This window comes from Betta splendens, chromosome 15 (genome assembly GCF_900634795.4).
Source record: "Betta splendens chromosome 15, fBetSpl5.4, whole genome shotgun sequence".
In the NCBI taxonomy this organism is placed as follows: domain Eukaryota; kingdom Metazoa; phylum Chordata; class Actinopteri; order Anabantiformes; family Osphronemidae; genus Betta; species Betta splendens.
Window position 1 is genome coordinate 463,882 of NC_040895.2, and position 20,285 is coordinate 484,166.

The 20,285-nt window shown below is 39.1% G+C and overlaps 1 protein-coding gene across 1 annotated transcript in view; it reads right to left on the reverse strand.

Moving 5' to 3' along the window:
• The window catches only part of pdzd8 (PDZ domain containing 8), a 53,154-nt gene extending 33,120 nt beyond the window's left edge, over positions 1 to 20,034 (reverse strand). Inside the window, exons 1-3 of the mRNA XM_029175544.2 lie at positions 19,045 to 20,034; positions 17,513 to 17,638; positions 4,044 to 4,146 (exon numbers count right to left, since the gene is read on the reverse strand). Of these exons, the coding sequence (XP_029031377.1) occupies positions 4,044 to 4,146; positions 17,513 to 17,638; positions 19,045 to 19,901 (1,086 nt within the window). The 5' untranslated portion in view covers positions 19,902 to 20,034. The remainder of the gene's footprint in view (positions 1 to 4,043; positions 4,147 to 17,512; positions 17,639 to 19,044) is intronic.
• Positions 20,035 to 20,285: the final 251 nt, after the last annotated feature.

Consider the following 20,285-nt stretch of genomic DNA (forward strand, 5'->3'; position numbering starts at 1 on the left):
TGCGGAGGGTGAGAATAGAGTGTATATATCACTTTATTCTTGATCGTTTTATCTTTGTCACCATCCTCCCACATCTCTCGAGCCCGAATGACATCCCAATGTCCGAGCTGTAGATCCTGGTGGATCTAGAGTCGATGTCTCGCTCACTCCTGGCGTACAGCTTGATGTCATCCATGTAAAGGAGGTGACTTATGGTGGCCCCGTTCCGCAGTCGGTATCCATAGCCAGTCTTGTTTATTATTTGGCTGAGAGGGTTCAGACCTATGCAGAACAGCAGTGGGGACAGTGCATCTCCTTGGTATATGCCACATTTGATGGATACTTGGGCAAGTGGCTTCCCATTGGCTTCAAGGGTGGTTCTCCACAACCTCATTGAGTTTGCAATAAAGGCCCTTAGAGTTCTGTTGATGTTGTACAGTTCCACGCATTTAGTGATCCATGTGTGTGGCATTGAGTCATAGGCTTTCTTGTAGTCGATTCAGGCTGTGCACAGGTTGGTGTGTCGCACTCTGCAGTCTTGTTCTGTCTTGTGTGATGCCTCCCTCTCCCATATACCTTTCCAGTACTGTTCAGTTTTCAGCCTTGGTGTACACTTTTGCAGGTTGTGTTGCGAAAAAGTTGTTGCAGGTTGTGTTGCCCCAAATATAATGCCGGCTAAAAAGTAATATCAATGCAGACAAATTATAAATGCATCACCAGGGCAGCTTAAGATGACGTAAAACATGTCATTCTCAACTGCCCCTGGTGACTTTTCCAGTGCTCACAGACTACAACTAGTGCGTCCTGGCTTTCTCTGTACCTGCCCCAGTAATGGGCGAGTTCTACTGTGTATTAGTACAGTCTGATTTTCGTGGTAAATTGTATAGGTGCAGCGTAGACAAGTTACGTCATACAGAGGAGAACGAGGCTGCCTGCAAAGAGCTGGCAGCCCGCAGCAGAGAGACAGATGAATTATGTCTCTGCACCACGCCCCAATAGAAACACAACCGAATATAATGTAATGAATCTACAGCTGCCGTTTTTACTTGGATAAAGTTGTGGATTCTACTGTTGAAGAGGGAAGTGGTGTGTTACGGATCATTAGTGTTGTGCTGCATGTAAAGTAGCTTTCGAAACAAGCTTCAGGATACCAAAAGAACACCAGAAAAAAAACAGCCGGGACAGAACAGTGAAATGAGCACTGAGTAAGTAATGTATTCGAACAATTATTGTTTTAGCTTGCACTGTGAAGTTTGAGTAAAGTTACGACCTGCTGCTTGTCGTGTTTTGGACTGTTGGGAGTAGCATTAGATTCTGTTGCTAACGCTAGCTTGTGCATTAGTTTGGCTGGCAGCAACTCTAATACTAACTCAATAATTCATTTATTGTGGGCCATATCTGCCGGCCGCTCATCGTTACAGAGACTCTTGGAAGGGACAAACGTCTTGTTTTGCCAGCCACTAACAGCGGATAAAGAAAAGAAGAGGGTTTTCACTAAATAAAGATTCTGTGACCTTCTAACAACTGTTAAAATACAACTTCTTGGTAAAAACATAAAGCAATGTCCCAAAGTTTGTCTGTGAACTGGAGGAGTAACACACCCCGCAGGGTTAGGTATATTGCAATCACGGAAGGCCCGGGAGGTTCATCAGAGATCAGGGCTTTCTGTTGTGGGAAATTTTGGGTTTGTCATGACATGCTGATGGTTGTTCCTGGGGGGTCATCAAGCATTTGCTTATCAAATGGTGGGGGTTTCACAGTGGTGACCACAGGAACATTGTTAAGGAAGTAAAGGGGGGCTTACTGCACTCTATATCAAAGAATAGTCAAGAGCTCATGTGGGGGTTTGTAACAGGGTATAAAGACACGTCTTGTGTCCTCAGTCCTACAGTGGATACTTTGTACATAGTTAGATGTGCCTTACGTCTTAGATGTACTGTAATTGTGATCCACTCCATGTCGACACAAGAGTAAACTTTGAGATGCTTTATCACACTGATGATCTTCAGTTGATTTCTTTATAAAGAACATTCCCACCACTGCGTTGTAGGATTTTACCATTTTTAGCCGGATAACAGATAATACTGCTGCTTTTTACTGTTTTCTCTGGACATAGACCATAAATGTTAAACATTTTGAACAATTTGGTTAATAAAATATCCAATATATACCCAATATAACACAAGTAGCATTTCAGCTGTGACGTATCCCTTTAAGATATAGTGTCATTGGTGACAGTATTTCATTTTAAGAATAAAAGGGAAATGCTCTTAATTTTTGTTTACAGTATTAACCACTGTCTGCAAGCTGCAATTCTTGATAAAATGTTTTTTTTCTTATATTATCATATATAATGTTATTGCCCATATCTACTACACATTCAGTTGCTCAGGGTTTAGTTTGGTAAGTCATAAACATATCTGTATCCCATGAAAGTGACTAACAATTCCATAACAAGGGTGCTCTGCTACCTGCTTCTGTGCTATATGCCTGCTCCTGTGGTCATTTCTATAACTACTGTAAATATACACTGATCAGGCATAACATTACAGAATTACCGACAGCTGAAGTAAAAAACACTAATTACGTCTTCATCGTGGCACCTGAGAAATAACAGGCAGCAATGAACATTGTGTCCTCAGTTTGATGTAATAGAAGCAAGCTAAGCATATGGATACAAGCAAGTTTGAAAAATACTAAAACTTTTTTTTGTCAAAAAAGAAAGAATATCTCTTGCTCCTGTTCAAAAGGAATACGTTTTTGTCCTCGACAAAGAAGACTTTCAAGGAATTTAAGTAGATGCATTGTTTCCCTGGATAATACATGCACTATGGGAAGAAGGATTAATTTGACAATATTCTAACAAAGAAACCCTGCGTTAGGACATTACATAAGTGGAGTTTACTTTGGTTACTGAGTGAACCTGAAGTATCTTGAGGTGCTGTTCAAAAATCGAGGGAGAAATAAAGATGAATTGGTACATCAACAGCGGTAATGTGGCCTTTATGATGAAGATGATGTACCAGTTGAATTACTCTCATCTATAGTCATGAGATTTATGTCAAGATCCTGAACACAGGTGGCCACAATGAGTATCCTCAGAGTGGGATTGTAGAAAAGGAAAAGGAGATCTGATTGCAGTATACAGTAGTTGTCCAAACCTCCGTTTTACTTCTTTTAAGAGTTGCAGTGTTCTCTTTTAGACACTCTTGGTTCTTTTCAACTCTGAACTGTTCAATTATTTTTGTGACATTTGTTTGTCTGAGCAGAGTGGCCCACAAATAGAGGAATATCACCTACTGCAGTACTGAAAACACTGATTGTAGATGCAATCTACACTAGCAGGGGAAAGAACACTAAGACAGCAACTTTGGCTTCAATAGTTTTAAAGATAACATGGGAAACGAATACAGGAGAATGTTGTATAAATATAGAAAATATTGAAGCATAACAATCTCCCTTCCTGCTGTATGTGGCAGGAAGAGCATCAGGCTTTGATAGAGAGAGAGCCAGTAATAATGGCTGACATTTTAGTCTAAAAGGTCATTAGTCATTTTCAAATAAGCCTGAAAATTGCTCCTCAAAATGCCAACAATGGGACAATTGTCAACAGTGAATGATAGCTACAACATGTAGCAATTGCAGAGAAAATATTTATTAGACTGTATCTGGAACGTTTTTTAAAGACAACTCGCCAGTTACATTGTTGGAAACCTGCAAACAGTTCTATTCATTGTAAATTTTGTTTATTGGCAGTGGTAACAATGCACTTGCAATTCCGCTGGTAAATAAGTCAGTTTAATTGGTTTTTGACACTATTTTATCTTTTCCTCATTTTGGCATTACCGATAACCATAAACCACGGATCACCAACCTTTCTGAACCTGAACCTGCTATATAGGTGCAAGAGTGTTTACCATGACAGCTGCAACATCAGTGAGAGTTAACATCCCTGCCATTATACAGATTTTATTTTAACAAAAAAGCATATTTAGCTTTAAAAAGTGCAATTCCTAAAACTAGAAAAAAAAGCTTTTAAAGTTTCAAAAGGTATAAGTGCCCACCTTTCTGATGGAGCTGCGAGCCTTCTCCTTCCACTGTTGGCTGCTCAGCTCCAGGGTGCAATGAACATGAGTTTCTCTATCATACGAGCCCAGAATAAACAGTCTGCAACAAAAACAAAACACACCTGTGAACCAAAGCATTTGTGGAAAAAAAAACAAAACACAAACACACTTTTTTTAAAGGTTTGGGCTGTGAGAAGTGGACACTTCCCTCACTGCTCCACTTGGTTCGCCTCTGCACAAGCCATCTCAGGAGGCGCTTAGGGGGAATTAACAAACCAGCTGCGTTGTTCACTTTGACATTGCTGAAATCAACAGTTCAGCACAGGTGCCAACAAAAACACGTCTTGAACTGGCTAGGCTTTGCTGTGATTCATGTAGGATTTTAGGCTGCTCCTTCAGTATATGCCACTGTGGCATTATGTGGTTAACTTTGTGTGTCTTTTCACAGTCTCTAACTTTCTACAGTTATTCTGTTCTGTTTGCTGCCTGTTGCTCTTACTCTCACCACTAACCAGTGAGGTACCAGGGTGGGCAGCTGAGGCTGCCCATTCTGAGCCTGGTTTTGACAGAGGTTTCCTTATATTAAAAAAGAAAATTTTCTTCTTTAATGTTGCCTAGTCCTTGCTCAAGTGGTATTTTTTGGGTTTTCTATATAATTCTATGGAGTTATAATTTTGTCGTGTAAAGTCTTAAACCTTGCTTGGTTAAAAGTGTGTTAATGAAGATCAGAAGAAACAATTGACAAAAATGGACTTGAGAGACATGCCCTAATAAAATCAGAAATTACAAATCTAATCTAAAATCAAAGACTCAAAGCTTTGGGGTCTTTTTGAGAGAAAAGAGTTTTTTTACAATGACAATATATTTAAACTATACCGAAATACACTGTATACATTGCTAATGTGGTAAATGAGTATTCTAAATGCAAATGTATGGTTTTTAATGCAATATCTACATAGTTGTATAGAGGCCCATTTCCAGCAACTATCACTACAGTGCTGTAATGGTACAATGTGTCTGCTCATTGTGTCAGAAGGCCAATGGAGATTACCAGATTAATAGCTAGAATGCCAAAGGTCTGCAATGCTGTAATTGCTGCAATAGAGGATTGTTTGTTCCAATATTTAGTGTTCATTATTTCTGATGATTACTAATTTCAAGTATAGTAAAATAAATAATCATGCAAAAAAATGAGACTATCAATTTCAGTCAATTTGTGTTGATTTTCATAATTAAACAAGATATTACCATTTAGAGCACTAGCACAATGCTTGTTTACCACTTAATTAATAAATGTATCCTTTTAGCTCTATTGGCCACTAAATAATTTCTCTGTCTCTCTAATTGTGTTCCTATTCGGGAGCCCCAAAATAAAACATTGCATCAAAACCGTTCATTGAACCTGACTGGCAGAGAAAAACAGTACATGTTGTCAATAGCCATTACTGCCCCCTGTGGTGCTTAAGATATCAATGCACCAGAGTAGTTTCCTTCTCCAATGCAGCTGAAAAATTAATCCTTTACTACCACATGCACAGAGAACTTTAAATTACCTGTATGTTACTAAATGCTTCAGAAATAGTTGTACTAACTAGTAGTGATAAGTAATGATCTTAAATACTAAGACGCTTTTATAGTTCAAAATATTTAAGTGTTTTCTTGCCATGCTTTAACATTAAATAAATGGGAATATACAACCCTCTACTGGACATTTATGGCATAATACACACTTTTTCCAAAAGCTTTTGGGCCTTCCATCTCCGGTCTGTTAAACTTGTGAATTGCCTATCTACTAAAGAATAAAAGGATTGATGTAAGACAACAGCAGTAAAATAAATATGGAACAAAATCAATATGATTAAACACAGCTTCCCGTTTCTCAGGTCCCCATACAAAAAGATAACTCAGGCTTCCCTCCCTACTTGCATCAGTGTGTAAATGTGAGTGTGAATAGGTTAACACTTCGTTCTCAGAGCGCTGGGCTACTTGTGGTTCCTAGAGTCTTTAAATGTAGAATAGGAAGAAGAGCTTTTAGCTACCAAGCTCCTCTCCTGTGGAACCAGCTTCCTGTCGAGAAGCTGACACACTTGCCACCTTTAAGATCAGGCTTAAAACTTTCCTTTTTGATAAAGTGTATAGTTAAAGATGGTTCAGGTAACTGGCAATATGTGTTAGTCACAGGAACCATCTCCTATGTAGTTAAGCTGCAATGGACATAGACTGCAGGGGGACTTAATTTATACACTGAGGTCCTGTTTCCTTCTATCTCTTCTATTTAATAACCTCCCATCATTTTTCCATTGTTCAACTAAGCCTATATCCAGCCTGGTTCTGCTGAAGGTTTCTTCCACGTTAGAGAGGGAGTTTTTCCTCTCTACTGTTGCTGTCAAATGTAATTAAAGGCTTGCTGAATGTGGGATTTGTTGGGTTTAGTTGTGTAAGGTCCTAAACCTTACCTTGTACAGTGCCTTGAGATAACCTTGTGATTTGGCGCATAAAAATAAAAGTGGATTGAATATAAATAAAAAAATACTTCTAATTACTAGCTACAGTTTTATTATACTTGATACTGCCTGGATGAAGATCTTCACTTACAGAGGGAGGAGGAATTGAACAGATGGCCACTGGTAGGAAGGTGTGGCATTCTGTGGAACACCTAATGCTGATCAGCCTCTGGCTGAAGGTGCTCCTCTGTCCAGCCAGCACACTGTGTAGGGGGTGGGAGGTGTTGTTTAGGATAGAGAGGAGTTTGACCAGCATCCTCCTCCTCAGCTACAGCATGTAGGATGTAGAAGAGAGCCAGCCCTGCTGATCAGTTTGTCCAGTCTGTTAGCGTCTGCTACATTCATGCTGCTGCCTCAGACCACAGCATAAACCACAACACTGACCACCACAGACTAATAGGACATCCTCATCACGGTGCTACAGACGTTAAAGGACCTGAGCCTCCTCAGAAAGTACATCCTGCTCTGAGCCTTCTTGTTCACAGATGAAGAGTTATTTTTCCCGTCCAGTTTATTGTTCAGGTACATTACCAGGTATTTGTACCTTGTCACAACCTCTACCTCTTCCTTTTTAATAGTGAAAAGGGTGACAGCACTCCTAGATTTCCTAAAGTCTAACACCAGCTCCTTAGTTTTACTGATGTTCAATTGGAGGTGCTTCTGTCCCCACCAGTCCACAAAGCTGTCCACCACTCCCTGGTACTCTGTGACGTCCCCACCCTGGATACATCCTACAATAGCACAGTCATCAAAGAACCTCTGGAGATGACAGGACTCTGAGTTGTACCTGAAATCTGAGGTAGACAGGATGAAGAGGAAAGGAAAAAAGGACTGTCCCCTGTGGAGCACCTGTGCTGCAGACCACAGTGTCAGACAAACAGTTCTGCAGGCGGACGTACTGGGGGCGGTTGGTGAGGTAGTCCATGATCCATGAGATCTGGGGGGCTCAACCTTCATGTCCTACAGTTTCTCTCTCAGGAGCAGAGGCTGGCTGGTGTTAAATGTAGTAGAAAAATCGAAGAACATGATCCTCACTGAGGCACCAGGCTTGTCCAAGTGGTTGTAGTAAGATTGTATGATGGCATCATCCACTCCTAGTTGTGGTTGATATGAAAACTGGAGGAGGTTGACTGAGGGTTTGACCAGAGAACGCAGGGAGTCCAAGATCAGCCTCTCAAAAAGGCCTCATGATGTGAAAGGTCAGGGCCATGGGTCTGAAGTCATTGAAGTCTCTGGCATGACGTTTTCCACCCAAGAGGGACTCTTTCCAGCTGCAGGCTCAGGTTGAAGATGTATTGGAGGACACCAGATAGCTGGGGAGCACAGACTTTAAACACCCTTGGGCTGACTCCATCAGGTCCTGCCGTCTTTGTTGGATGAAGATTGTTCAGCTCTTTCTTACCTGATCTGCTGTGATTGTGTGTGAAGTGGTAGATGATCCCTGTGGGTGATGTGAAGGGGGCCTATCGTGAGCAGGGGGAATTTAGAGGGCCAACCTGAAATCTGTTAAAGAAGTTATTAAGTTCGTTGGCCCTGTCCATAGACCCCTCACCCTGTCCCCGGACCTGAAGGCTTTCTTCTTTTAATTCAAGGTGGCTCCCCAATCAGTACTTGTCAAAGTGCACGGCACAGCATAATAATGCTGGATTCTGGGGCAGGTCTCCATGAAAAACATCAAACTGCACTCAGCAAAAATTTTCTCCTCTGTGCTGTCAGTTCATCCATTTCATTTATTCAGTGACCTCACCCTGCCCATAATCAGAAAAGAAAGATGCAGCTTAAATCTTCTCACCTCTTTGCGCATCGCCTTTCTTCGGTGTTTGTTCCCTCCATTAATTTTTTTAATGTCCTCTGCATCCCCTTGTTTTCCTCCTTATTTTTTTGGGGAAGCTTGACGTTTCTGTCGAGGTCAAATATTTTGGTGTAACCAAAGTTTGCTTGGTGTATCGTCTACTCTTGCACACCAGCTTTACGGATAAGGAAAAGTATGAATCCAAACAAAAAAAAACAATTAAAAAAAAACTCCCTCGAACAACATGATCAGAGAGGGTGCACCTCTAAGTGCACTAAGACTTAGAACAGAGGAAGTAAAGTGTGCTGCAGCAAGGCTCGCATCTGTGCATACGTATATGTGTGTGTGAGATTTGAATCTTATCATTGTTATTTGGAATCTTTATAGTCTCAGTGAATGCTTCAAAGCATTGTTGTTGTTGTTGTTGTTGTTGTTGTTGTTGTTGTTGTTGTTGTTGTTGTTGTTGTTGTTGTTGTTGTTGTTGTTGTTGTTGTTGTTGTTGTTGTTGTTGTTGTTGTTGTTGTTGTTGTTGTTGTTGTTGTTGTTGTTGTTGTTGTTGTTGTTGTTGTTGTTATAGTCCTTTTGTATGTTTTTCTGCACTTAACTAGTCCTGCATACTTTAAGCTACTGAAACCATTCAAATAATCAAACATGTAGCTTTTTCAAATTTGGTGCGGATCATTTACCTTTTCCATATCTTTCATATTTTTCAAGTTATTAACCTATTTTCAAAATTAATGAAAAACCTTTTTCAAATACTCTCCAGCTGAACTCTGAAACAATCTTCAACTATTTAACTATTTATCTTCTGTTCAGATTTTGAATATCTTTAATAGTTTTTGATTTATAGCAGTTTAAATATAGTCGTTTTTTGTAAATTTTTAGCCTTTCCATTAGTGTGTATTGCATGAGCTACTGTAGAGTGAGTGATGTCACAGCTAGAGTGTGAGGCTATGTTTTTTAAGCCAGAGATTATGTCACTGCAACTCGTCACGGCAGCCACAGTTTTTACTCTGTGAACATATTTCCCTCGTTTGTATACTTTGTATACATACTTGTCTTCTTTCTAATGATGTGCCTGGTTAAGCAGCGTTGAAGCAGCTCATACCTATATTTTAGTCCGTATCTGCTTCAAAGTTCCAGAATTCTTCCTATTGACTCTAATGCATTTGTCTGAGAATTTTTAGGAGAAACGCAGAAGTACTACATTTTGAAATTGCGACTGTGGCCACAATTTTTAGTCTTAAAACCTAAAACTCACACCAGTTGATCATTAAAGTTTTTGTTTTTTTGTGATAGGTATTATGAGAAGAAGAAGCCTGTTTAGCAGGGATGCAACTCTGCTTTCACAAAGCAGAATGAAACTGAATTTCTGATTTTCCCGCCTTTTGTCTCTATGACAATGGCTGACAGGTCACACTCCTGATGCTCAGTGTAGCAGCTCTTTGTATATTACTGATTAATTAATTAAACTGATTATTTATTATTATTAATAATAATAATATACTGATTATTTATTAATAATCAGACACCTCTTAATCATTTAAAATTAAAAACACCAATCCAAATTTTTAGCTTTAATAACACTAGTTTTGCTTTTGAATGGGTAATTGGGACTAGTTAATGAGACTATTTTACAGTTTAGCTCACACAGCTCCTCAAATTCCTATAAATAGCAATATTTCTACCTTCAACTGGTTTGTTATGACCAGTTAATGAGACGATTTTGCTGTTTAGCAATTACCTGCAGAGTCTTCCACTATAACCTATCAAAATAAAAGCACAAATCCAGATCTTCAGATAAAAAAGCAATATTTCTGCTTCAACTGGTTAATTATGAGTAGTTAATGGGGCTATTTTACAATTACCTGCTTCCTCTATATCCTTCCAAAATAAAAGCACCAATCCAGAGTTTTAGCTACAAATAGCAATATTTCTGCTTTAAATTTATTTATTATGTTATTTATTATGGTTTATTTTGGAGTAGTTAATGGTTTCTATTTTACAGTTTAGCAATTACTTGCAGATGCTTCCTCAATAGCCTTTCAAAATGAAAGCACCAATTAAATTCATTAGTTTTGGGTCTGACTGGGTAATGACTCCTTATGAATGAGACTATTTTACATTTTAGCAACTGCCCACCCCTTTCCAAATCCTCTCAAACTAAAAGCACCAAACTGCTTCTAACTGGTTGATTTTGAATAATTAATGAGACTGTTTTACTGCTTAGCAAATACTTGCAGATGCTTTCTCCAAAGCGCCAACTTAACTCAATTTAAAATTCTACTACCTCTGTAGCTACTTTCATCTATTCTGAATATTTCCACACCTCCACAATTTCCAAACTTACCTGCGTCCTCTATATCCTTCCAAAATAAAAGCACCATTTCAGATTTTTAGCTAAACATAGCAATATTTCCATTTTCAACTAGTTTCTTATGACTAGTTAATGAAACTATTTTACTGTTTAGCAATTACATGCACAAGTTTCCTCCAGATCCTTATAACATAAAAGCGCCAATCGAGATCTTTAGCTAAAAATACAATATTTCTGCTTTCAATTGGAGTAGTAAATGAGACTATTTTACAATTTAACGATTACTTACATGTGCTTCTTCCATATCCATTCAAAGTAAAAGCACAGATTCAATTTAGCAGCTTTTTTAGTCATTTTTATGCCTCTGAATGGATAACTACTGCTAATTAATAAGACTGTTTTGTAGTTTAGCAATTGTCCACACACCTTTTCCAAACACTTAAAAAAAATGACCAATCTAAAACTAACTTTTATAAGAGGATTTTTGGTTTTGACTGGTTAAGTATGACTACTTAAAGGTTCATGCACATGCTTTTTTCATGCTACATAATCCTAAAGAATTGGACCTTGATGTCTCAATAAGGAGTTTGTAACTTTTCATGCCAAAAAGCTCTGTAGATCACCCACACGGCCCGTCTGAAAACATGTGTTTTAAGCTATCGTCCACAACGCTCTGTTTTAGGGGTGTGTCGCAAGCAAAGTTGATCGCCACACCCCTTTGAGGAAGTGCATAGCCATGATCCGCCATGGGTATCAAAAGTCACGGTCACTGAATTCATTGTAACAGCTGTAGCAATCCATGTCTGGACTGAGGTAACCTGACCTACATGTGAACTTAAATCCCTCTATTGAAGAGCTTCTACGTCCTTTCCAGTACCCAGAGATAAGGGACCCTGAATCTTTCTCCACCACAGGAGACTGGTTTCTATCACAACAGGCACCAATTGGCGCCAACATCTCAAATGTCCATATCAAAGAACCATGAGTCCACTTTGTTGATCTACCTGTAAATCTCACAGGATTCCACCTCTGCATATCATTCCGAAAATACAGGCTGTCACATTTATCACTGAGAAGCTGTCTCTCCCAGAACTGGGACCACCAGCCATAAAATGTGGAATGTGCTCAAGAACAAGAGACTTCATTTGGACACAAGTTCTGGTTCAGATGCACCAGAACTTCCAACTTCCATGAAACTGATTCCATTGTATTCTGTGGACAAAATGTTTTCAATTGATATTAGATTGGTTTTGTGTGTGATGTTTAATGCCTGATCCACAGATTTGCCAGGAAATTCCTAAAGTTACAAAGGGACTTCAACTTATCACCATGCTTTCCTTTGTGTGTAGGCACAAAGTTGAAATACAGATACTCACCTTCTTTACTTCTTTTAATCTGTGCAACATACACATAGACTATGTCCACCAGCTACAATTCGGTATCCTCATTATTGTATTACATTTTTAAGTGTTACAATTGTTTAATTAGTAATGTCCAGATTAGGTCATTTATAATTTGACTTTGCTTGCATTTATTATTCGTGTATGTTTAGTGTTTATTGGGTGTTACATAAGACAAGACCAGTCATCATGAATAACATTTAATTTGTTACGGCGTTGTAAGGGACCATGTATAAGACCATAATAATTTATGCATTTAATATTGCTGTTAACCATTCTGACTTCTCTGCTTATTTGAGTGCCAAAGTGACCGTTACATGTGTACTGTGTTATGATGTGATGGAACTTTGAGCTTGATGAAAAGAGGAAAGCTTAGTTATCCCAGATTTAGGAGTAATCCAAATCAAATAGTTTGATTCCTGATCTGAAGAGGTGGAACTCTTCACCACTGGTTGAACTAATTTCTCGCCCTGCAGTGACCACTGCCCCACGGGTATTTAAACCAGTGACACCCTAGTGGAATCGGATTTCCCTCTATCTTCAAACTTCTGTCACCTTTTCTTTTTGCGTCACACTACTTTTCTTTAATTTTCCTTTGTTCTTAAATTTTGTAAACCTAAGTAAACTTAGAAACACGAACGAACAACAAATTTTGTAACGTTAGAAAGTCATCAAGTTACTGTTACTTTGCTGACCCCGAGCCGTCATCATCAACGCGGGCGACGATTCCTGGCCCAGAGGCCGTGGCACCTGGACCAGAGAGGGCACGTCTGCTCAACCAACCGGTAAAGGGAGACGCTGTACAGCGGCCGACAGCTCCAAACTAAGGCAAGACGAACATCTCTGATCCTCTGAGAAGTCTGGTGTTTCTCAAGGCGCTAAAATTAAACATTATTATTATCATTAGTTATCCTTAGATTTGAATTAGTTAGAGACAAATACTCTTTCGCTTGACCAAAGCCATCACACACTCAGGTCTTGACCATTCTTTGGGTTTTCACTCATTGATTCATTCACTGTTCATCATCCCATTCTGATCTCATTGATCTCTCATTCTGATCGTTCTCTCATTTTCTGTTCTGTTTATTTGAGTATTTCCATATTATGTTATTCATATATCCAGTAGTGTTAGATTAATAAAACGTTAAAAGGAATCTGGTTTTGTGTGCATTGTTCTTCAGATTTAAGCAGAGGTCACTGAACCGCGACAAGAATTCACAGCATAAGAGACTGATTTGGTTTTATCACAAGAAAGTTGTTATTGTTGTTCATAACTGGTAACTCATTGAATTGACATCTGGCGTTGACTAGATTGCATGGTTTCAGGTTTAAAACAAACCTGGTGCCCCAACTTCAAGGTATATTAATGTTTCTGCATTAATATAAAACTATTAATAATTTGAATCCGCTACACAGCAAAAATGGCTCTCGTCCTCGTAGTGGAGTTAAACCACATGTTTGAAGTCGAATGGCAGGCTGTTGAGGTGGTTACACTTTGACTGGCGCAAGGTACATCTAAATGGCAATTTCACATTTAATTTAATTTATTGATTTAGATAATATCCAACTCAATTAGCGGCTGCTAATGCTAATACTAATGGTTGCCAATAAGCAGCCTGAATTAATTAACAGAATATTCATAACATGACTATAGCTTGTTTGGGAGCATAGCTCGATAAACTAATATAAACTCATTTTTAGACGTTTTTGTCTTTCTCGTGCTGCTGCTGTGTCAAAATAATTTTTCCATAATGGGGTCTTTAGCTGCAGCCTATATTTTGCTGTATTTGTCTTGTAATGGAAAAATTCTACCTTAGTGCTGTTTCTTATCCAACACACTCGTCATGTGCTGGTTAGGTGCAATACTGAACATTCTTACACAAACAAATAATCTCTTGTGCCCTGACGTACGTCAAGTCTAAACATCTGATGTTCCATTTGACTGACTAATAATTTATGATATATGTTTGTCTTTTACACCCGGACTCTGGCTCCATCCTATCTGACTCTCCACCAGACCCAAGGCTGTTAAAGCGAATGCATCTTGTCTTGAAAGCTCGTTGTTCCTTCCTTTGGATAACAAGACATGACGATGCAGAAGTGAGAAAGCAAACATTCTCACTCACAGCAAGATAAGGTGGCACAAACAATTCCATTGCTGCAGAGAGACATTCCACCAGAGCCAGAGAAAGGGGTTAAAAGGCAGAAGCAACTTGAGGATCGGGGACTCTTTGCATTACACCTCCGTGGTGTGTGCACTGATCTCCCCAGCTGGTTTTTGGTTTGTTGATGTGCACGATCAACATCCATGCTTTTTATTTGCTTTCCCCATTATTTTTATTTTCTTTATTATTTCAATAAATCACACAAAAGGACAACTCTCTCTCATCTGCCTTTATTGCAAAATTTCCACCACAGTCTGTAATTAAGTGTCAATGTGGGAACAGTGAATGAACATTAGAACATTATACTATTTACAGATTAATCACACCATAACCTACCTGGGAACTCTGGTTTACTAATTAACTAATAGAAATTAGTTAGTTAGTTAATTTTTCTTCATAAATTTGACAGTACTATGTCTGTGTGTATCTCAAGTCGTTGCAGGTATCTAGCCTAGAGAAGTTTTGTCAGCTGGTACTGGGGACTTCTAGAGTGAAAGGTCCAATTGTCATTCCATCTTCCCTGGTCTTGTGGATCAGGGTAGTGTTTTCTGAGGGACAAGGCAAGGCACCTATGTTGGATTTAGACCACCTGTGGATAATAACTATACCATAACTAAATTACTGTTTTTGTTACAATACAAAATAAATAAATAAAAAATAACTCAATATTTTGACTTTTATTTTGTGTTATTATAATAAAATATTATAAAACATTTGTTTGTGAAACAGCAAGAGTCAAAGCCAACTTTATGGTCAACCAATGCACCAGCACTATAATGCTGGATATGTTACGGCATTAATGCCCTTCTTTCTGTCAGGCTGCTCAAATTCTGCTCAGAGGGACGGTGGGACAGGGATGTTCACAAGGTCCCCCATATAACGACCTGGGTCAGGCAGGACTTTATTGAAGATGGTCTCCATCAGGTTTTCCACATAATCTGCACAATAACACGAGAATTACAAATTGCAAATTACCCATAAACAGACTAAAATATCAAAATAAGTTGACCAACTGGATACAGAGTAAATATATAGACAATAATATTGTCTATATATTTACATCCCCCCTTCACCAAGGGGGCCATGCACCATGTTAACACTGCGCTAGCGGCTAACGTGGGGCTAGCAGTTCAGTAAATGACCTCAGTACCATACATCACACGATTCGAACCGGACAAATGCTGGAGAGGTTTGGATTCATCTAAATTGCGTGGCAGCACCCTGCAACACTGTCTCTCTCTGTCGCTGTAGCTGTTGGATTCAACGGTTCTAGCAATTAGCATTCCACACACAGGAGGGAAGCTAGATTATAACCAAAGAAACTTCTGGAGTACATACAGCAAATAAGTATCAAGCATGTACTTACGTTTGGGGAAGCAGCAAGTGGGTCACATCTTGTAGGAACGGAGCGCTTCTTCAACGCAAGCCCAGTTATAAATATACCCTCGTTTTTAAAGCAGACAGAGGTGAAATAGTGTCCACACATGAACAAGCATTTAGGCAGCGGTGCTGGCACCAGTCCATTCACAATAAAATTAATCCATAAAGTTCTCTTTTCTTGCTCTGCTGGTAAAATGAAAAGGGTGCGATGCCGGTTGGAACAACCAACAACGGAGTACTTTTTGAACCCTAATGGCGCCATGTGAGTTCGTGTCACAGTGAGTAAACTAACTGGCAGGTGGCAACCAAAAGTGCATTACCGCCACCTACTATGCTACAGTGCACAGTGAGTGACTGAAACGCAATGTTGCAGGTACATTTAGGGGTCCAGGTTTGTCTGGGCAGGGCCGAAGCTGGTTCCGTGAGTGGTTAAAATATTGCAGTCGTACATAGTCCGCCAAACTTGAAACCGATGCTTCTTGAACCAGATTGGATAAACTCGCAAAATGTGAAATAAGTAGGAAGTGTCTTTCTAAAAAAACAGGAGTGTCTTAACATGAAGAAGGGAGTCATATAAATGTGTCAGAATGTCCAAAAAGTGAATTCTGCATGTGCAGGGACCTTTAATGAGACTATTTTATAGTTTATTAATTACCAACATCTACTTCCTCCAAATCCTTTCAAAATAAAGCCCCAATCCTGATCTTTAGCTAAAAATAGCAATATTTCTGCTTTCAACTGATTTCGTATGACTAGTTAATTAGACTACTATACTGTTACTGCAATTACTTGCACAGGCTCCCTCCACATCCTTTCAAAATAGAAGCACCAATTCAATTTTTTAGCTTCTTTTAGTCAATTTTTTGCCTCTGAATGGGTAATGACTGCTAATTAATAAGAATGTTTTGCAATTGCACACACCTCCAGATCCTTTCAAAATAAAGGCATCAAGGTAAAACTTTAACTTTAAGATTTCTGATTTTTTACTTAATGAGACTAATTTATACCCACACACACTTGTACCAAATCTTTTCTAAATAAAAGCGTCAATCCAAATCTCTGGTTTTGACTGGTTAATTATGATTACTTAATGAGCCTTTTTTACAGTTTGGCAATTTAGGACATACACCTCCTGAACATCCTTTCAAAATAAAAGCACCAATCCAAATCTTTACCTTTAATAGCACTATTTCTACTTATGACTGCCTAATTAGAATTAATTAATGAGACTGTAGCAATTTCCTGCACACGTTTTCTCTAAATTGCCAACTTTTCTCATTTTAAAATTCAACTGCCTTCTCTGCGGCTAATTTCAGCTATAGTGACTATTTCCACCACTTTGAGCTATTCCTTCAGCTGACTCAAGACTATTCAATTATAATAATGTTTTGATACATTAAGCTATATTCCATCAAACTAAGCAAAGCTTTACACACTTCATTTATTTTCATTCATTTCAATCATCATCATTCATTTAAATCTTTAATTTCAGCAAATCTTTTTAAAGTTTTCTCCATTTGAAATTTAACTACTTTAGCTTCTTCTGCAAATATTCGGCTGTTTAAACTCCTAATTCTTCAGATACATTCATCTATGCTTTACATTCTTCAGCTACTTTCAGCAATTGTTCATGAATACATTCAGCATGGAAGCATTCAATGTGCATTTTCTTATGGAAATGCTTTATCTAGTTCATCATGATTTAATATAAAACACTTTTTAGTGTGTTATACATAAAGAACAGCATCAAAGAAAATTGATGTAGCTCTGTGGAAGGTGGTGCTATGCTAAGCTATTTTTAGAAAAGGCATGTAACTCATGGTCCTTGCAGGTGTTGCCCATGGGTACCATATTAGTGACCCCTGGGTTTAAGTGTTGTATAATGTAGTGTGTAGGAACAGGTCTTACCTGCTGCATTCATTGAGGGTAACTCTAAGCCGTCCCTCCACCAGTCTGCTGTCCTGGACTGACAGGTCCAAGTCACTAACAAAGCTCAACTGAGGCTGTACTTGGAATGGGAAAAAGGGTTTGTATCTGAAAATGCAGACAGAAAACATTCCAAGTAAACTGAATTTAGGATTCCTAATGTAGAAAGGACATACATTTACAGATAGTGTTTAAGCATAAAACTACAAGAACTAGTATAACTTTTACATGTGCTAATCAATTACCTCTGTTCCCTCAAACATAAAAAACAAAAATGCATTAATCACTGCAGTAACAACTTTGGTACTGGGGGTTTAGGTGTGAATAGCTCAACACAGACTACACAATACAATTGGAAAGGCCTGAACCACACCCAAAATGCTGGGGTCTAAGTGGTTTTAAACTAGTTGCAAGACAATGCATCAATATTAAAATGCTAATAGGCTGACTTAATTCCCCAACAAACATGTAACAGTTGCTGAAACATCTTATCTTTTTCAAGAAAATAAAAACAACAGATAGAACAGACTTGACTTGTTCTATAAATGTGTGCTTTTATTTCGAAAACATATGGCTAAAGTACAAGTTGATAACCACTCAATATAAACCCTCTCACTGACCAGTCATGATGTAAAATATGACTGCTAAACAGCAAAGCTGTCTCATTAAACATAATTATTCAACTATATGTGCATTTCCAAATTTTGTCATCCTTAACTATTTTTAATGTACATACATTTTCTTGTAAATACACTCACTTCACTGCAAGAAGGTCGATCAGGTGCATTTCTGTGTGGAGTTTGCATATTCTACCTCGTGTCTGTATGTTTTCTCTGCTTACCTCCCACAGTCCAATGACAGGTAGTAATAGGTGGAAGGGAAGGAGGGGGTGGATGAGTAAGCATGTATCCAACTGTGTCAGTTAATAGTGTTGTTGTCAAAATGGAGGGTATTAAAAACACTCATTCAAGTTTACTACAGGTTAGAGTTAGTGCTGCCAGAAGATATTTCATAAGATTCACTCATCTTTACAAAATCCTATTTGCAATCACTAAACATCTACATCCCTCAAACATTGCTAAAGAAAAGCAAAACCTAAATTCTAAAAATTGTGCATATTACCTGGATATCATAATTGGTCAGTGACAATGTTTGTGGTTTTTATCAGGCCATCATCTGATTGTTAAAGCACAACATTTTTACAAATATTGCCAGCTTTCATGTTTCACTTAAACTGATTTTTTTTTTGATGAATTGTAGGACCAACTAAGCTATTTTCTTAAATTTCTCAAACTCTACAGTGAACTAATTCTGCATCTTCTGTATATTTTAATCTATTACAAAATTACAATTCCATGTGTTGTGGTTTTTACGTATGTACGTCAATGCAGTATTTCTACATTGATTTTGTTTTTTTCTACTTCTCATTTACAGTATTTCCTTTGCTCTATGATGAAAGCTAAAAAAAATAAACATACATATATATACACACACATGACACGTCCGCAACATACCTGATTTTGTAGTTAGGTAAAGTATGCTTCTTTTTGATAACGCGTTTCAGCTGATTGACTATGATGGACGTAAGTTGAGGCAGAGGTCGTCCTTCAAACTGTGACTTCACCTCGAAGTCCACCAGCGGGTCCTCCAGGAAAGAGAACGACCAATGGGAGAACGGCATGCGGGTGAACTGCAGCCTCAGCCTGCCCACCACGCGCCTCATCTTCACGAATAGGTAGGCTGACTTCCCAAACACCAGCTCGACGTCGATGGCGAGGTGAAAGCCGCCATTGTATTCGATGTCAACCTCGAAGTTGAGTTCTTCTGGCATGCCGTCCTCGTTTAAATGCACTGGTTTCATGAGTTTGGCCGTTTTAAAGACCGGCAAAGAATTTCCGAGGGAGATATCCCTGAGGCTCAGTCCCTCGAGCAGCCGACCCGCTGTCTTGGTCTGCAGCAGCTCCTCGAACTCCACCTTGATCTTTTTTGTGAGCCAGTGCCTCACGACGGGGGTGTCTCTCAGCTCTCTGAACAGAAACAAAAAGATAGCATTCAGGAAATTGCACGTCTCGGGCTTGGTGTCGTCGCTTGACTCGCTGCCGCCGCTGGCAGCCGCTTCCTGCAGCCTGGAGGCGGCCTCCTGTTGTTTTGATCCAGCGGATGCTGTGCTGTCCTGCTGCTGCAGGCCTGGCTCGACATGCTGAGTATTAAAGTAATCCTTTAATGCGTTGTCAGGCACTACGTTGACATACTGCACTGTCCGCTCTGTGGGCTCGGGGCTCCTCCGGTATAGCAACGAGAATTGTAATATCAACGTAAACACTACTCCAGATAACGCGGAAATCAAAATTAGATAAATCATGTCCAGCATCTGCTTGGACTTTGGCTTTCACTGAAAGTGTCCTTATGCAAAGCTCCAGTCGTATAAACAAAGCTAGTTCCACTTGGACGCTCTCAAAGATGCCATATCGTCTGCTTCCTGTAGTTCTCCTTCTTGGAGTTCATTGGCGGTTAGAAAATAACTCTTATTGGTCCATTACCGCCACCTTCTGGATTGGAGTGTGGCCCACGAGGTATAATGAAAGCCATATAATGAAACCCCTACGACTTCCTTCCCATTTTACACTACTGTTCAAAAGTTAGGGGTCACTTAGAAATGTCCTTATTTTTGACAGAAAGGTCCCCTGTGGAGCTCCTGTGCTGCAGAGCACGGTGTCACACACAGTTCTGCAGGTGGACGTACTGGAGGCAGTTG